Source organism: Salmo salar, chromosome ssa12, assembly GCF_905237065.1.
Source record: "Salmo salar chromosome ssa12, Ssal_v3.1, whole genome shotgun sequence".
Classification (NCBI taxonomy): Eukaryota; Metazoa; Chordata; class Actinopteri; order Salmoniformes; family Salmonidae; genus Salmo; species Salmo salar.
This window is the reverse complement of record NC_059453.1, coordinates 2,677,501-2,690,000: the sequence shown is the minus strand read 5'-3', so window position 1 is coordinate 2,690,000 and position 12,500 is coordinate 2,677,501. Positions and strand designations below refer to the sequence as shown.

The following is a 12,500-nucleotide window of genomic DNA, read 5'->3' as shown; positions in this document are numbered from 1 at the left end:
GTCAGGGTTAGGGTTAGGGTTATAGGGTTATAGGGTTAGGGTCAGGGTTATAGGGTTAGGGTCAGGGTTATAGGGTCAGGGTTATAGGGTTATAGATTTAGGGTTATAGGGTTATAGGGTCAGGGTTAGGGTTAGGGTTATAGGGTTACAGGGTTAGGGTCAGGGTTATAGGGTTAGGGTCAGGGTTATAGGGTCAGGGTTAGGGTTATAGGGTCAGGGTTAGGGTCAGGGTTAGGGTTATAGGGTCAGGGTTAGGATATAGGTTCAGGGTTATAGGGTCAGGGTTATAGGGTTATAGGGTTATAGAGTTATAGGGTTATAGGGTCAGGGTTATAGGGTTAGAGTCAGGGTTACGGTCAGGGTCAGGGTTAGGGTCAGGGTTATAGGGTTAGGGTTATAGGGTTATAGGGTCATGGTTATAGGGTTATAGGGTTTTAAGGTTAGGGTTATAGGGTTATAGGGTTAGGGTCAGGGTCAGGGTTAGGGTCAGGGTTATAGGGTTATAGGGTTAAAGGGTTATAGGGTTATAGGGTCAGGGTTATAGGGTTATAGGGTCAGGGTCAGGGTTAGGGTCAGGGTTATAGGGTTATAGGGTCAGGGTTATAGGGTTAGGGTTATAGGGTTATAGGGTTATAGGGTCAGGGTTATAGGGTCAGGGTTAGGGTCAGGGTCAGGGTTAGGGTCAGGGTTGTAGGGTCAGGGTTAGAGTTATAGGGTTATTGGGTCAGGGTTATAGGGTTAGGGTTATAGGGTTATAGGGTTATAGGGTCAGGGTTATAGGGTTATAGGGTTATAGGGTTATAGGGTCAGGGTTATAGGGTCAGGGTTAGGGTCAGGGTTAGGGTCAGGGTTGTAGGGTCAGGGTTAGGGTTAGGGTTATAGGGTCAGGGTATAGGGCCGGACAGACAGACAGACAGACAGACTACAAGGACTTTTGCCTCTCTCTGTCTCTCCCTCCCTCGCTCTTGGTGATGATGGTGATAATGATGAATATGGGGGTGATAATGATGAATATGGGGTAATAATGATGAATACGGGGGTGATGGTGATACTGGTGAATATGGGGTGATGGTGATAATGATGAATATGGTGGTGATAATGATGAATATGGGTGATGGTGATAATGATGAATATGGTGGTGATAATGATAAATATGGTGGTGATAATGATGAATATGGGGTGATAATGATGAATATGGGGTGATGGTGATAATGATGAATATGGTGGTGATAATGATGAATATGGGGGTGATAATGATGGATATGGTGGTGATAATGATGAATATGGTGTTTATAATGATGAATATGGGGTTTATGGTGATAATGATGAATATGGTGGTGATAATGTTGAATATGGGGTGATGGCAATAATGATGAATATGGTGGTGATAATGATGATTACGGCGGTGATAATGATGCTTATGGTGCGATAATGTTGAATATGGTGGTGATAATGTTGAATATGTTGGTGAAATGATGAATATGGTGGTGATAATGATGAATATGGGGTTTATGGTGATAATGATGAATACGGTGGTGATAATGACGATTATGGTGGTGTTAATGATGAATATGGTGGTGGTGGTGATAATGATGAATATGGTGGTGATAATGATGAATATGGTGGTGATAATGTTGAATATGGTGGTGATAATGATGGATATGGGGTGATAATGATGAAAATGGTGGTGATAATGATGAATATGGTGGTGATAATGATGAATATGGTGGCAATAATGATGCATATGGAGGTGATTATGTTGAATATGGTGGTGATAATGATGAATATGGTGGTGATAATGATGAATATGGTGGTGATAATGATGAATATGGGGGTGATAATGATGAATATGATGGTGATAATGATGAATATGGGGTGATAATGATGAATATGGGGTGATGGTGATAATGATGAATATGGTGGTGATAATGATGAATATGGGGGTGATGATGATGGATATGGTGGTGATAATGATGAATATGGTGTTTATAATGATGAATATGGTGGTGATAATGATGAATATGGGGGTGATAAGGATGAATATGGGGTGATAATGATGAATATGGTGGTGATAATGATGCATAAGGTGGTGATAATGATCAATATAGTGGTGATAATGATGAATATGGGGGTGATAATGATGAATATGGTGGTGATGATGAATATGGTGGTGATAATGATGAATATGGGGGTGATAATGATCAATATAGTGGTGATAATGATGAATATGGGGGTGACAATGATGAAAATGGGGGTGATAATGATGAATATGGTGGTGATAATGATGGATATGGTGGTGATAATGATGAATATGGGGGTGATAATGATGAATATGGGGGGTGATAATGATGAATATGGGTGTGATAATGATGAATATGGGGGGTGATAATGATGAATATGGTGATGATGATGAATATGGTGGTGGTGATGATGAATATGGGGGTGATAATGATGAATATGGGGTCGATAATGATGAATATGGGGTGATAATGATAAATATGGTGGTGATAATGATGAATATGGGGGTGATAATGATTAATATAGTGGTGATAATGATGAATATGGGGGTGATAATGATGAAAATGGGGGTGATAATGATGAATATGGGGGGTGATAATGATAAATATGGTGGTGATAATGATGAATATGGTGGTGATTATGATGAATATGGTGGTGATAATGATGAATATGGTGGTGATAATGATGAATATGGTGGTGATAATGATGGTGATGACGATGATGGTATCTTCATCAGGGTGATGCTAACAGGTCAGAGTCCGACGATGAGAAATTGTCGACTTTAGAAGAGGAGGAGAAGATGAAGGAGCTGTATTCAACAGGTATGGACACACACACACACACACACACACAGACACACAGACACACACACACACACACACACACACACACACACACACACACACACACACACACACTTGCGCACCAGGGCTATGGGTCAATTCCAATTCAGTTTGAAATTCCAATTCAAATCTTGAATTCACAAATGGAATTGGAATTGATTTGAATTAGACTGTTTGGACTTATTGAATTGAAATTCCATATTTGACATTTCCCATTTAATGGAATTAACTTCTTATGGGTACGTGGGACGGTAACGTCCCACCTGGCCAACATCAGGTGAAAATGCAGAGCGCCAAATTCAAATTAACCTCTCTAGGGAAGGTGGGACGAAATCGTCCCACCTACGTAACAGCCAGTGGAATCCTGTGGCACGTTATTCAAATACCTTAGAAATGCTATTACTTAAATTTCTTAAACGTATGACTATTTTACACCATTTTAAAGACAAGACTCTCGTTAATCTAACCACACTGTCCGATTTCAAAAAGGCTTTACAACGAAAGCAAAACATTAGCTTATGTCAGCAGAGTACCCAGCCAGAAATAATCAGACACCCATTTTTCAAGCTAGCATATAATGTCACATAAACCCAAACCACAGCTAAATGCAGCACTAACCTTTGATGATCTTCATCAGATGACACGCCTAGGACATTATGTTATACAATACATGCATGTTTTGTTCAATCAAGTTCATATTTATATAAAAAAACAGCTTTTTACATTAGCATGTGACGTTCAGAACTAGCATACCCCCGCAAACTTCCGGTGAATTTACTAAATTACTCACGATAAACGTTCACAAAAAACAACAATTATTTTAAGAATTACAGATACAGAACTCAACTATGCACTCGCTATGTCCGATTTTAAAATAGCTTTTCGGTGAAAGCACATTTTGCAATATTCTAAGTAGATAGCCCGGCATCACAGGGCTAGCTATTTAGACACCCACAAAGTTTAGCACTCACCAAAGTCAGATTTACTATAAGAAAAATGTTATTATCTTTGCTGTTCTTCATCAGAATGCACTCCCAGGACTTCTACTTCAATAACAAATGTTGGTTTGGTTCAAAATAATCCATAGTTATGTTCAAATATCCTCTGTTTTGTTCGTGCGTTCAAGACACTATCCGAAGTGTAATGAAGGGTGTCGCGCCCGACGCGTTTCGTGACAAAACATTTCTAAATATTCCATTACCGTACATCGAAGCATGTCAACCGCTGTTTAAAATCAATTTTTATGCCATTTTTCTCGTAAAAAATCGATAATATTCCGACCGGGAATCTGTGTTTTAGTACAAAGAGAGAGAAAATAAAAACATGGGGTCACCTCGTGCACGCGCCTCAGTCTCATTGTCCTCTGATAGACCACCTACCAAAGGCGCTAATGTTTTTCAGTCAGGGGCTGCCTCGACATCATTCAGCTTTTCCCCGGGTTCTGAGAGCCTATGGGAGCCGTAGGAAGTGTCACGTTACAGCAAAGATCCTAAGTTTTCAATAAAAAGAGTCAAGAAGCCCAAGGAATGGTCAGAGAGGGCACCTCCTGTACAGAATCTTCTCAGGTTTTTGCCTGCCATATGAGTTCTGTTATACTCACAGACACCATTCAAACAGTTTTAGAAACTTTAGGGTGTTTTCTATCCAAAGCCAATAATTATATGCATATTCTAGTTTCTGGGCAGTAGTAATAACCAGATTAAATCGGGTACGTTTTTTATCCGGCCGTGTAAATACTGCCCCCTACCCCCAACAGTTTAAGTGTCATCAGTGACATTGTTACCACTCTCTATCACGTAGGACCTATCTTCCTTTACGTGTCATCAGTGACATCGTTACCACTCTCTATCACGTATGTCCTATCTTCCTTTACGTGTCATCAGTGACATTGTTACCACTCTCTATCACGTTGGACCTATCTTCCTTTACGTGTCATCAGTGACATCGTTACCACTCTCTATCACGTTGGACCTATCTTCCTTTACGTGTCATCAGTGACATCGTTACCACTCTCTATCACGTAGGACCTATCTTCCTTTATGTGTCATCAGTGACATCGTTACCACTCTCTATCACGTAGGACCTATCTTCCTTGATGTGTCATCAATGACATCATTGCCATGTTTATCCCGTGTGGCTGAGTTGGTAGAGCATGGTGTTTGCAACGCCAGGGTTGTGGGTTCGATTCCACGGGGGACCAGCACGAAAAATAAAATATGAAATGTATGCACTCACTACTGTAAGTCGCTCTGGATAAGAGCGTCTGCTGAATGACTAAAATGTAAATTTTTTTAAATGTATCTCTCAATGCCTCAAGGAGGACGCAAGTGAAGTTTAGTCTCGTGCTGCGTGACAAGCTTCACGTTGATAGGCTACTGTAGAGGGGATTTACTGTATGTCATAACGTATCTACTGTTTAGTCAGACAAGGGAAGTGTTTAGTCAAACAAGGGCACTGTTTAGTCAGACAAGGGAACTGTTTAGTCGAATCAAACAAGGGAACTGTTTAGTCAAACAAGGGAACTGTTTAGTCGAACAAGGGAACTGTTTATTAATCAAACAAGGGAACTGTTTAGTCAAACAAGGGAACTGTTTAGTCAAACAAGGGAACTGTTTAGTCAAACAAGGGAACTGTTTAGTCGAACAAGGGAACTGTTTAGTCGAACAAGGGAACTGTTTAGTCGAACAAGGGAACTGTTTAGTCGAACAAGGGAACTGTTTATCAAACAAGGGAACTGTTTATCAAACAAGGGAACTGTTTATCAAACAAGGGAACTGTTTAGTCGAACAAGGGAACTGTTTAGTCGAACAAGGGAACTGTTTAGTCGAACAAGGGAACTGTTTAGTCGAACAAGGGAACTGTTTAGTCGAACAAGGGAACTGTTTATCAAACAAGGGAACTGTTTAGTCAAACAAGGGAACTTTTTAGTCAAACAATGGAACTGTTTAGTCAAACAAGGGAACTGTTTAGTCGAACAAGGGAACTGTTTAGTCGAACAAGGGAACTGTTTAGTCGAACAAGGGAACTGTTTAGTCAGACAAGGGAACTGTTTAGTCAGACAAGGGAACTGTTTAGTCGAACAAGGGAACTGTTTAGTCGAACAAGGGAACTGTTTAGTCGAACAAGGGAACTGTTTAGTCGAATCGAACAAGGGCACTGTTTAGTCGAATCGAACAAGGGAACTGTTTAGTCGAACAAGGGAACTTTTTAGTCAAACAATGGAACTGTTTAGTCAAACAAGGGAACTGTTTAGTCGAACAAGGGAACTGTTTAGTCGAACAAGGGAACTGTTTAGTCGAACAAGGGAACTGTTTAGTCAGACAAGGGAACTGTTTAGTCAGACAAGGGAACTGTTTAGTCGAACAAGGGAACTGTTTAGTCGAACAAGGGAACTGTTTAGTCGAACAAGGGAACTGTTTAGTCGAATCGAACAAGGGCACTGTTTAGTCGAATCGAACAAGGGAACTGTTTAGTCGAACAAGGGAACTGTTTAATCGAACAAGGGCACTGTTTAGTCAGACAAGGGAACTGTTTAGTCAGACAAGGGAACTGTTTAGTCGAACAAGGAAACTGTTTAGTCGAACAAGGGAACTGTTTAGTCGAACAAGGGAACTGTTTAGTCGAGTCGAACAAGGGCACTGTTTAGTCAAACAAGGGAACTGTTTAGTCAAACAAGGGCACTGTTTAGTCAGACAAGGGAACTGTTTAGTCAGACAAGGGAACTGTTTAGTCAGACAAGGGAACTGTTTAGTCAGACAAGGGAACTGTTTAGTCGAACAAGGGAACTGTGTAGTCGAACAAGGGAACTGTTTAGTCGAGTCGAAGAAGGGCACTGTTTAGTCAAACAAAGGAACTGTTTAGTCAAACAATGGCACTGTTTAGTCAGACAAGGGAACTGTTTAGTCGAACAAGGGAACTGTTTAGTCAAATAAGGGAACTGTTTAGTCGAACAAGGGAACTGTTTAGACGAATCGAACAAGGGAAATGTTTAGTCAGACAAGGGAACTGTTTAGTCGAACAAGGGAACTGTTTAGTCGAACAAGGGAACTGTTTAGTCGAACAAGGGAACTGATTAGTCAAACAAGGGAACTGTTTAGTCGAACAAGGGAACTGTTTAGTTGAACAAGGGAACTGTTTAGTCAAACAAGGGAACTGTTTAGTCGAACAAGGGAAGTGTTTATTAATCAAACAAGGGAACTGTTTAGTCAAACAAGGGAACTGTTTATCAAACAAGGGAACTGTTTAGTCGAACAAGGGAACTGTTTATCAAACAAGGGAACTGTTTATCAAACAAGGGCACTGTTTATCAAACAAGGGAACTGTTTAGTCGAACAAGGGAACTGTTTAGTCGAACAAGGGAACTGTTTAGTCGAACAAGGGAACTGTTTAGTCGAACAAGGGAACTGTTTAGTCGAACAAGGGAACTGTTTATCAAACAAGGGAACTGTTTAGTCAAACAAGGGAACTTTTTAGTCAAACAATGGAACTGTTTAGTCAAACAAGGGAACTGTTTAGTCGAACAAGGGAACTGTTTAGTCGAACAAGGGAACTGTTTAGTCAGACAAGGGAACTGTTTAGTCAGACAAGGGAACTGTTTAGTCGAACAAGGGAACTGTTTAGTCGAACAAGGGAACTGTTTAGTCGAACAAGGGAACTGTTTAGTCGAATCGAACAAGGGCACTGTTTAGTCGAATCGAACAAGGGAACTGTTTAGTCGAACAAGGGAACTGTTTAATCGAACAAGGGCACTGTTTAGTCAGACAAGGGAACTGTTTAGTCAGACAAGGGAACTGTTTAGTCGAACAAGGGAACTGTTTAGTCGAACAAGGGAACTGTTTAGTCGAACAAGGGAACTGTTTAGTCGAGTCGAACAAGGGCACTGTTTAGTCAAACAAGGGAACTGTTTAGTCAAACAAGGGCACTGTTTAGTCAGACAAGGGAACTGTTTAGTCAGACAAGGGAACTGTTTAGTCAGACAAGGGAACTGTTTAGTCAGACAAGGGAACTGTTTAGTCGAACAAGGGAACTGTTTAGTCGAACAAGGGAACTGTTTAGTCGAACAAGGGAACTGTTTAGTCGAGTCGAAGAAGGGCACTGTTTAGTCAAACAAAGGAACTGTTTAGTCAAACAATGGCACTGTTTAGTCAGACAAGGGAACTGTTTAGTCGAACAAGGGAACTGTTTAGTCAAACAAGGGAACTGTTTAGTCGAACAAGGGAACTGTTTAGACGAATCGAACAAGGGAAATGTTTAGTCAGACAAGGGAACTGTTTAGTCGAACAAGGGAACTGTTTAGTCGAACAAGGGAACTGTTTAGTCGAACAAGGGAACTGATTAGTCAAACAAGGGAACTGTTTAGTCGAACAAGGGAACTGTTTAGTCGAACAAGGGAACTGTTTAGTCAAACAAGGGAACTGTTTAGGCGAACAAGGGAACTGATTAGTCAAACAAGGGAACTGATTAGTCGAACAAAGGCACTGTTTAGTCAAACAAGGGAACTGTTTAGGCGAACAAGGGAACTGATTAGTCAAACAAGGGAACTCATTAGTCGAACAAGGGCACTGTTTAGTCAAACAAGTGAAATGTTAGTAGTTTCCTTTTGTTCTTTTTAACCTGTTATGGCTAGGGGGCAGTATTTTCACGGCTTGATAAAAAGCATACCTGATTTAATCTGGTTACCACTCCTACCCAGTAACTAGAATATGCATATACTTATTACATATGGATAGAAAACACCCTAAAGTTTCTAAAACTGTTTGAATGGTGTCTGTGAGTATAACAGAACTCATTTGGCAGGCAAAAACCTGACAAGGTTTCATGCAGGAAGTGGCCTGTCTGACAAGGTGTCGTTCTTCTTGTCTCTGTTTATTGAAGAGTGAGGATCTTAGCTGTCCCGTGACACTTCCTACGGCTGCCATAGGGTCTCAGAAGGCGGTAAAAAGCTGAATCGTGGCTTTGCAGGCTCTGGCTGAAAAAAAGTAGCGCGTTTGGGTAGTGGCTGGTTACAGTACTGTGAGACTCAGGCTCGTGCCCGCGTCGACCGAAAGCTTTGTTTACTTTCCTCTGTTTAGCTAAATGGACATTCCCGGTCGGAATATTATCACTTTCTTACGAGAAAAATGGAATAAAAATGGATTTTAAACAGCGGTTGACATGCTTCGAAGTACGGTAATGGATTATTTAGATTTTTTTTGTCACAAATTGCGCCATGCGCGCGACCCTTATTTACCCTTTCAGATAGTGTCTGGAACGCACGAACAAAACGCCGCAATTTGGATATAACGATGGATTATTTTGGACCAAACCAACATTTGTTATTGAAGTAGCAGTCCTGGGAGTGCATTCTGACGAAGACAACAAAAGGTAATCAAACTTTTATAATAGTAAACCTGATATTGGTGAGTGCTAAACTTGCCGGGTGTCTAAATAGCTAGCCCGTGATGGCTGGGCTATGTACTTAGAATATTGCAAAATGTGCTTTCACCAAAAAGCTATTTTAAAATCGGACATAGCGAGTGCATAGAGGAGTTCTGTATCTATAATTCTTAAAATAATTGTTATGCTTTTTGTGAACGTTTATCGTGAGTAATTTAGTAAATTCTTAGCAAATTCCTCCGGAAGTTTGCGGGGGGTATGCTAGTTCTGAACGTCACATGCTAATGTAAAAAGCTGTTTTTTGATATAAATATGAACTTGATTGAACAAAACATGCATGTATTGTATAACATAATGTCCTAGGTGTGTCATCTGATGAAGATCATCAAAGGTTAGTGCTGCATTTAGCTGTCTTCTGGGTTTTTGTGACATTATATGCTAGCTTGAAAAATGTGTGTCTGATTATTTCTGGCTTGGTACTCTGCTGACATAATCTAATGTTTTGCTTTCGCTGTAAAGCCTTTTTGAAATCGGACAGTGTGGTTAGATAAAGGAGAGTCTTGTCTTTAAAATGCTGTGAAATAGTCATATGTTTGAAAAATTGAAGTTTTTGTATTTTTGAGGAATTTGTAATTTGCGCCACGCCTATCATTGGATATTGGAGCAGGTGTTCCGCTAGCGGAACGTCTAGATGTAAGAGGTTAACCTGTCTGATGGCTTGGGGGTAGGTTGGTTCCAGACCTTTAACCTGTCTGATGGCTTGGGGGTAGGTTGGTTCCAGACCTTTTAACCTGTCTGATGGCTTGGGGGTAGTTTGGTTCCAGACCTTTAACCTGTCTTATGACTTAGGGGTAGGTTGGTTCCAGACCTTTAACCTGTCTTATGACTTGGGGGTAGGTTGGTTCCAGACCTTTAACCTGTCTGATGGCTTGGGGGTAGGTTGGTTCCAGACCTTTAACCTGTCTGATGGCTTGGAGGTAGGTTGGTTCCAGACCTTTAACCTGTCTTATTGCTTGGGGGTAGGTTTGTTCCAGACCTTTAACCTGTCTGATGGCTTGGGGGGTAGGTTGGTTCCAGACCTTTAACCTGTCTTATGGCTTGGGGGTAGGTTGGTTCCAGACCTTTAACCTGTCTTATGACTTAGGGGTAGGTTGGTTCCAGACCTTTAACCTGTCTGATGGCTTGGGGGTAGGTTGGTTCCAGACCTTTTAACCTGTCTGATGGCTTGGGGGTAGTTTGGTTCCAGACCTTTAACCTGTCTTATGACTTAGGGGTAGGTTGGATCCAGACCTTTAACCTGTCTTATGACTTGGGGGTAGGTTGGATCCAGACCTTTAACCTGTCTTATGACTTAGGGGTAGGTTGGTTCCAGACCTTTAACCTGTCTGATGGCTTGGGGGTAGGTTGGTTCCAGACCTTTAACCTGTCTGATGGCTTGGAGGTAGGTTGGTTCCAGACCTTTAACCTGTCTTATTGCTTGGGGGTAGGTTTGTTCCAGACCTTTAACCTGTCTGATGGCTTGGGGGTAGGTTGGTTCCAGACCTTTAACCTGTCAGATGGCTTGGGGGTAGGTTGGTTCCAGACCTTTAACCTGTCTGATGGCTTGGGGGTAGGTTGGTTCCAGACCTTTAACCTGTCTTATGGCTTGGGGGTATGTTGGTTCCAGACCTTTAACCTGTCTTATGGCTTGGGGGTAGGTTGGTTCCAGACCTTTAACCTGTCTGATGGCTTGGGGGAAGGTTGGTTCCAGACCTATAACCTGTCTTATGGCTTGGGGGTAGGTTGGTTCCAGACCTTTAACCTGTCTGATGGCTTGGGGGAAGGTTGGTTCCAGACCTATAACCTGTCTTATGGCTTGGGGGTAGGTTGGTTCCAGACCTTTAACCTGTCTGTCTTATTGCTCGGGGGTAGGTGGGTTCCAGACCTTTAACCTGTCTGTCTTATGGCTTGGGGGTAGGTTGGGTCCAGACCTTTAACCTGTCTTATAGCTTGGGGGTAGGTTGGTCCCAGACCTTTAACCTGTGTGTCTTATTGCTTGGGGGTAGGTTGGTTCCAGACCTTTAACCTGTCTTATGGCTTGGGGGTAGGTTGGTTCCAGACCTTTAACCTGTCTGATGGCTTGGGGGTAGGTTGGTTCCAGACCTTTAACCTGTCTTTTGACTTGGGGGTAGGTTGGTTCCAGACCTTTAACCTGTCTTATGGCTTGGGGGTAGGTTGGTTCCAGACCTTTAACCTGTCTTATGGCTTGGGGGTAGGTTGGTTCCAGACCTTTTACCTGTGTGTCTTATTTCTTGGGGGTATGTTGGTTCCAGACCTTTAACCTTTCTGATGGCTTGGGGGTAGGTTGGTTCCAGACCTTTAACCTGTCTTATGGCTTGGGGGTAGGTTGGTTCCAGACCTTTAACCTGTCTGTCTTATGGCTTGGGGGTAGGTTGGGTCCAGACCTTTAACCTGTCTGATGGCTTGGGGGTAGGTTGGGTCCAGACCTTTAACCTGTCTTATAGCTTGGGGGTAGGTTGGTTCCAGACCTTTAACCTGTCTTATGGCTTGGGGGTAGGTTGGTTCCAGACCTTTAACCAGTCTGTCTTATGGATTGGGGGTAGAAGCTTTTCAGGGTCCTGCTGGTTCCGGACTTGGTGCCTTTATCCTCTCTGTCTTATGACTTGGAGGGTAGAAGCTTTTCAGGGTACTGCTGGTTCCGGACTTGGTGTCTTTAACCAGTCTGTATTATGACTTGGGGGGTAGAAATTTTTCAGGGTACTGCTAGTTCCGGACTTGGTGCCTTTATCCTGTCTGTCTTATGACTTGGGGGGTAGAAGCTTTTCAGGGTACTGCTGGTTCCGGACTTGGTGCCTTTATGCTGTGTATTATTCACTCTTCTCACAGTCCTCATAGTTAGAACACACCTTGACCTCTGATCTCTAACCCCCTACAGAGATGAAGCTCCAGGCGATGATGTTGACCCCTAACGGCCTTCTGAACCCACGTGCCTCCATGCCCCTCCCGCATACGCTGTCGCCACGGCAACAACCGCCACCGCCGCCGTCCCCGCGGCAACGTCCGCCGCTCATCCTGCACACCTTGGCCACGCCCACGACTCGCGACAGCCAATCACGACGGGGCAGTACCGTCTCTACGGATACAAGCAACACCCTGGACCCCAGGTCGCCGGTGAGTCGTACACACACACACACACACACACACACACACACACACACACACACACACACACACACACACACACACATCCTAACGTCTCTCTAT

General features: G+C 42.6%; 1 protein-coding gene across 1 annotated transcript in view; it reads left to right on the top strand.

Annotated features, from left to right (window-relative positions):
• The window catches only part of LOC106590977 (voltage-dependent T-type calcium channel subunit alpha-1H), a 59,001-nt gene that overhangs the window by 40,177 nt on the left and 6,324 nt on the right, over nt 1-12,500 (top strand). The window contains exons 15-16 of the mRNA XM_045692036.1: nt 2,756-2,840; nt 12,172-12,407. Of these exons, the coding sequence (XP_045547992.1) occupies nt 2,756-2,840; nt 12,172-12,407 (321 nt within the window). The remainder of the gene's footprint in view (nt 1-2,755; nt 2,841-12,171; nt 12,408-12,500) is intronic.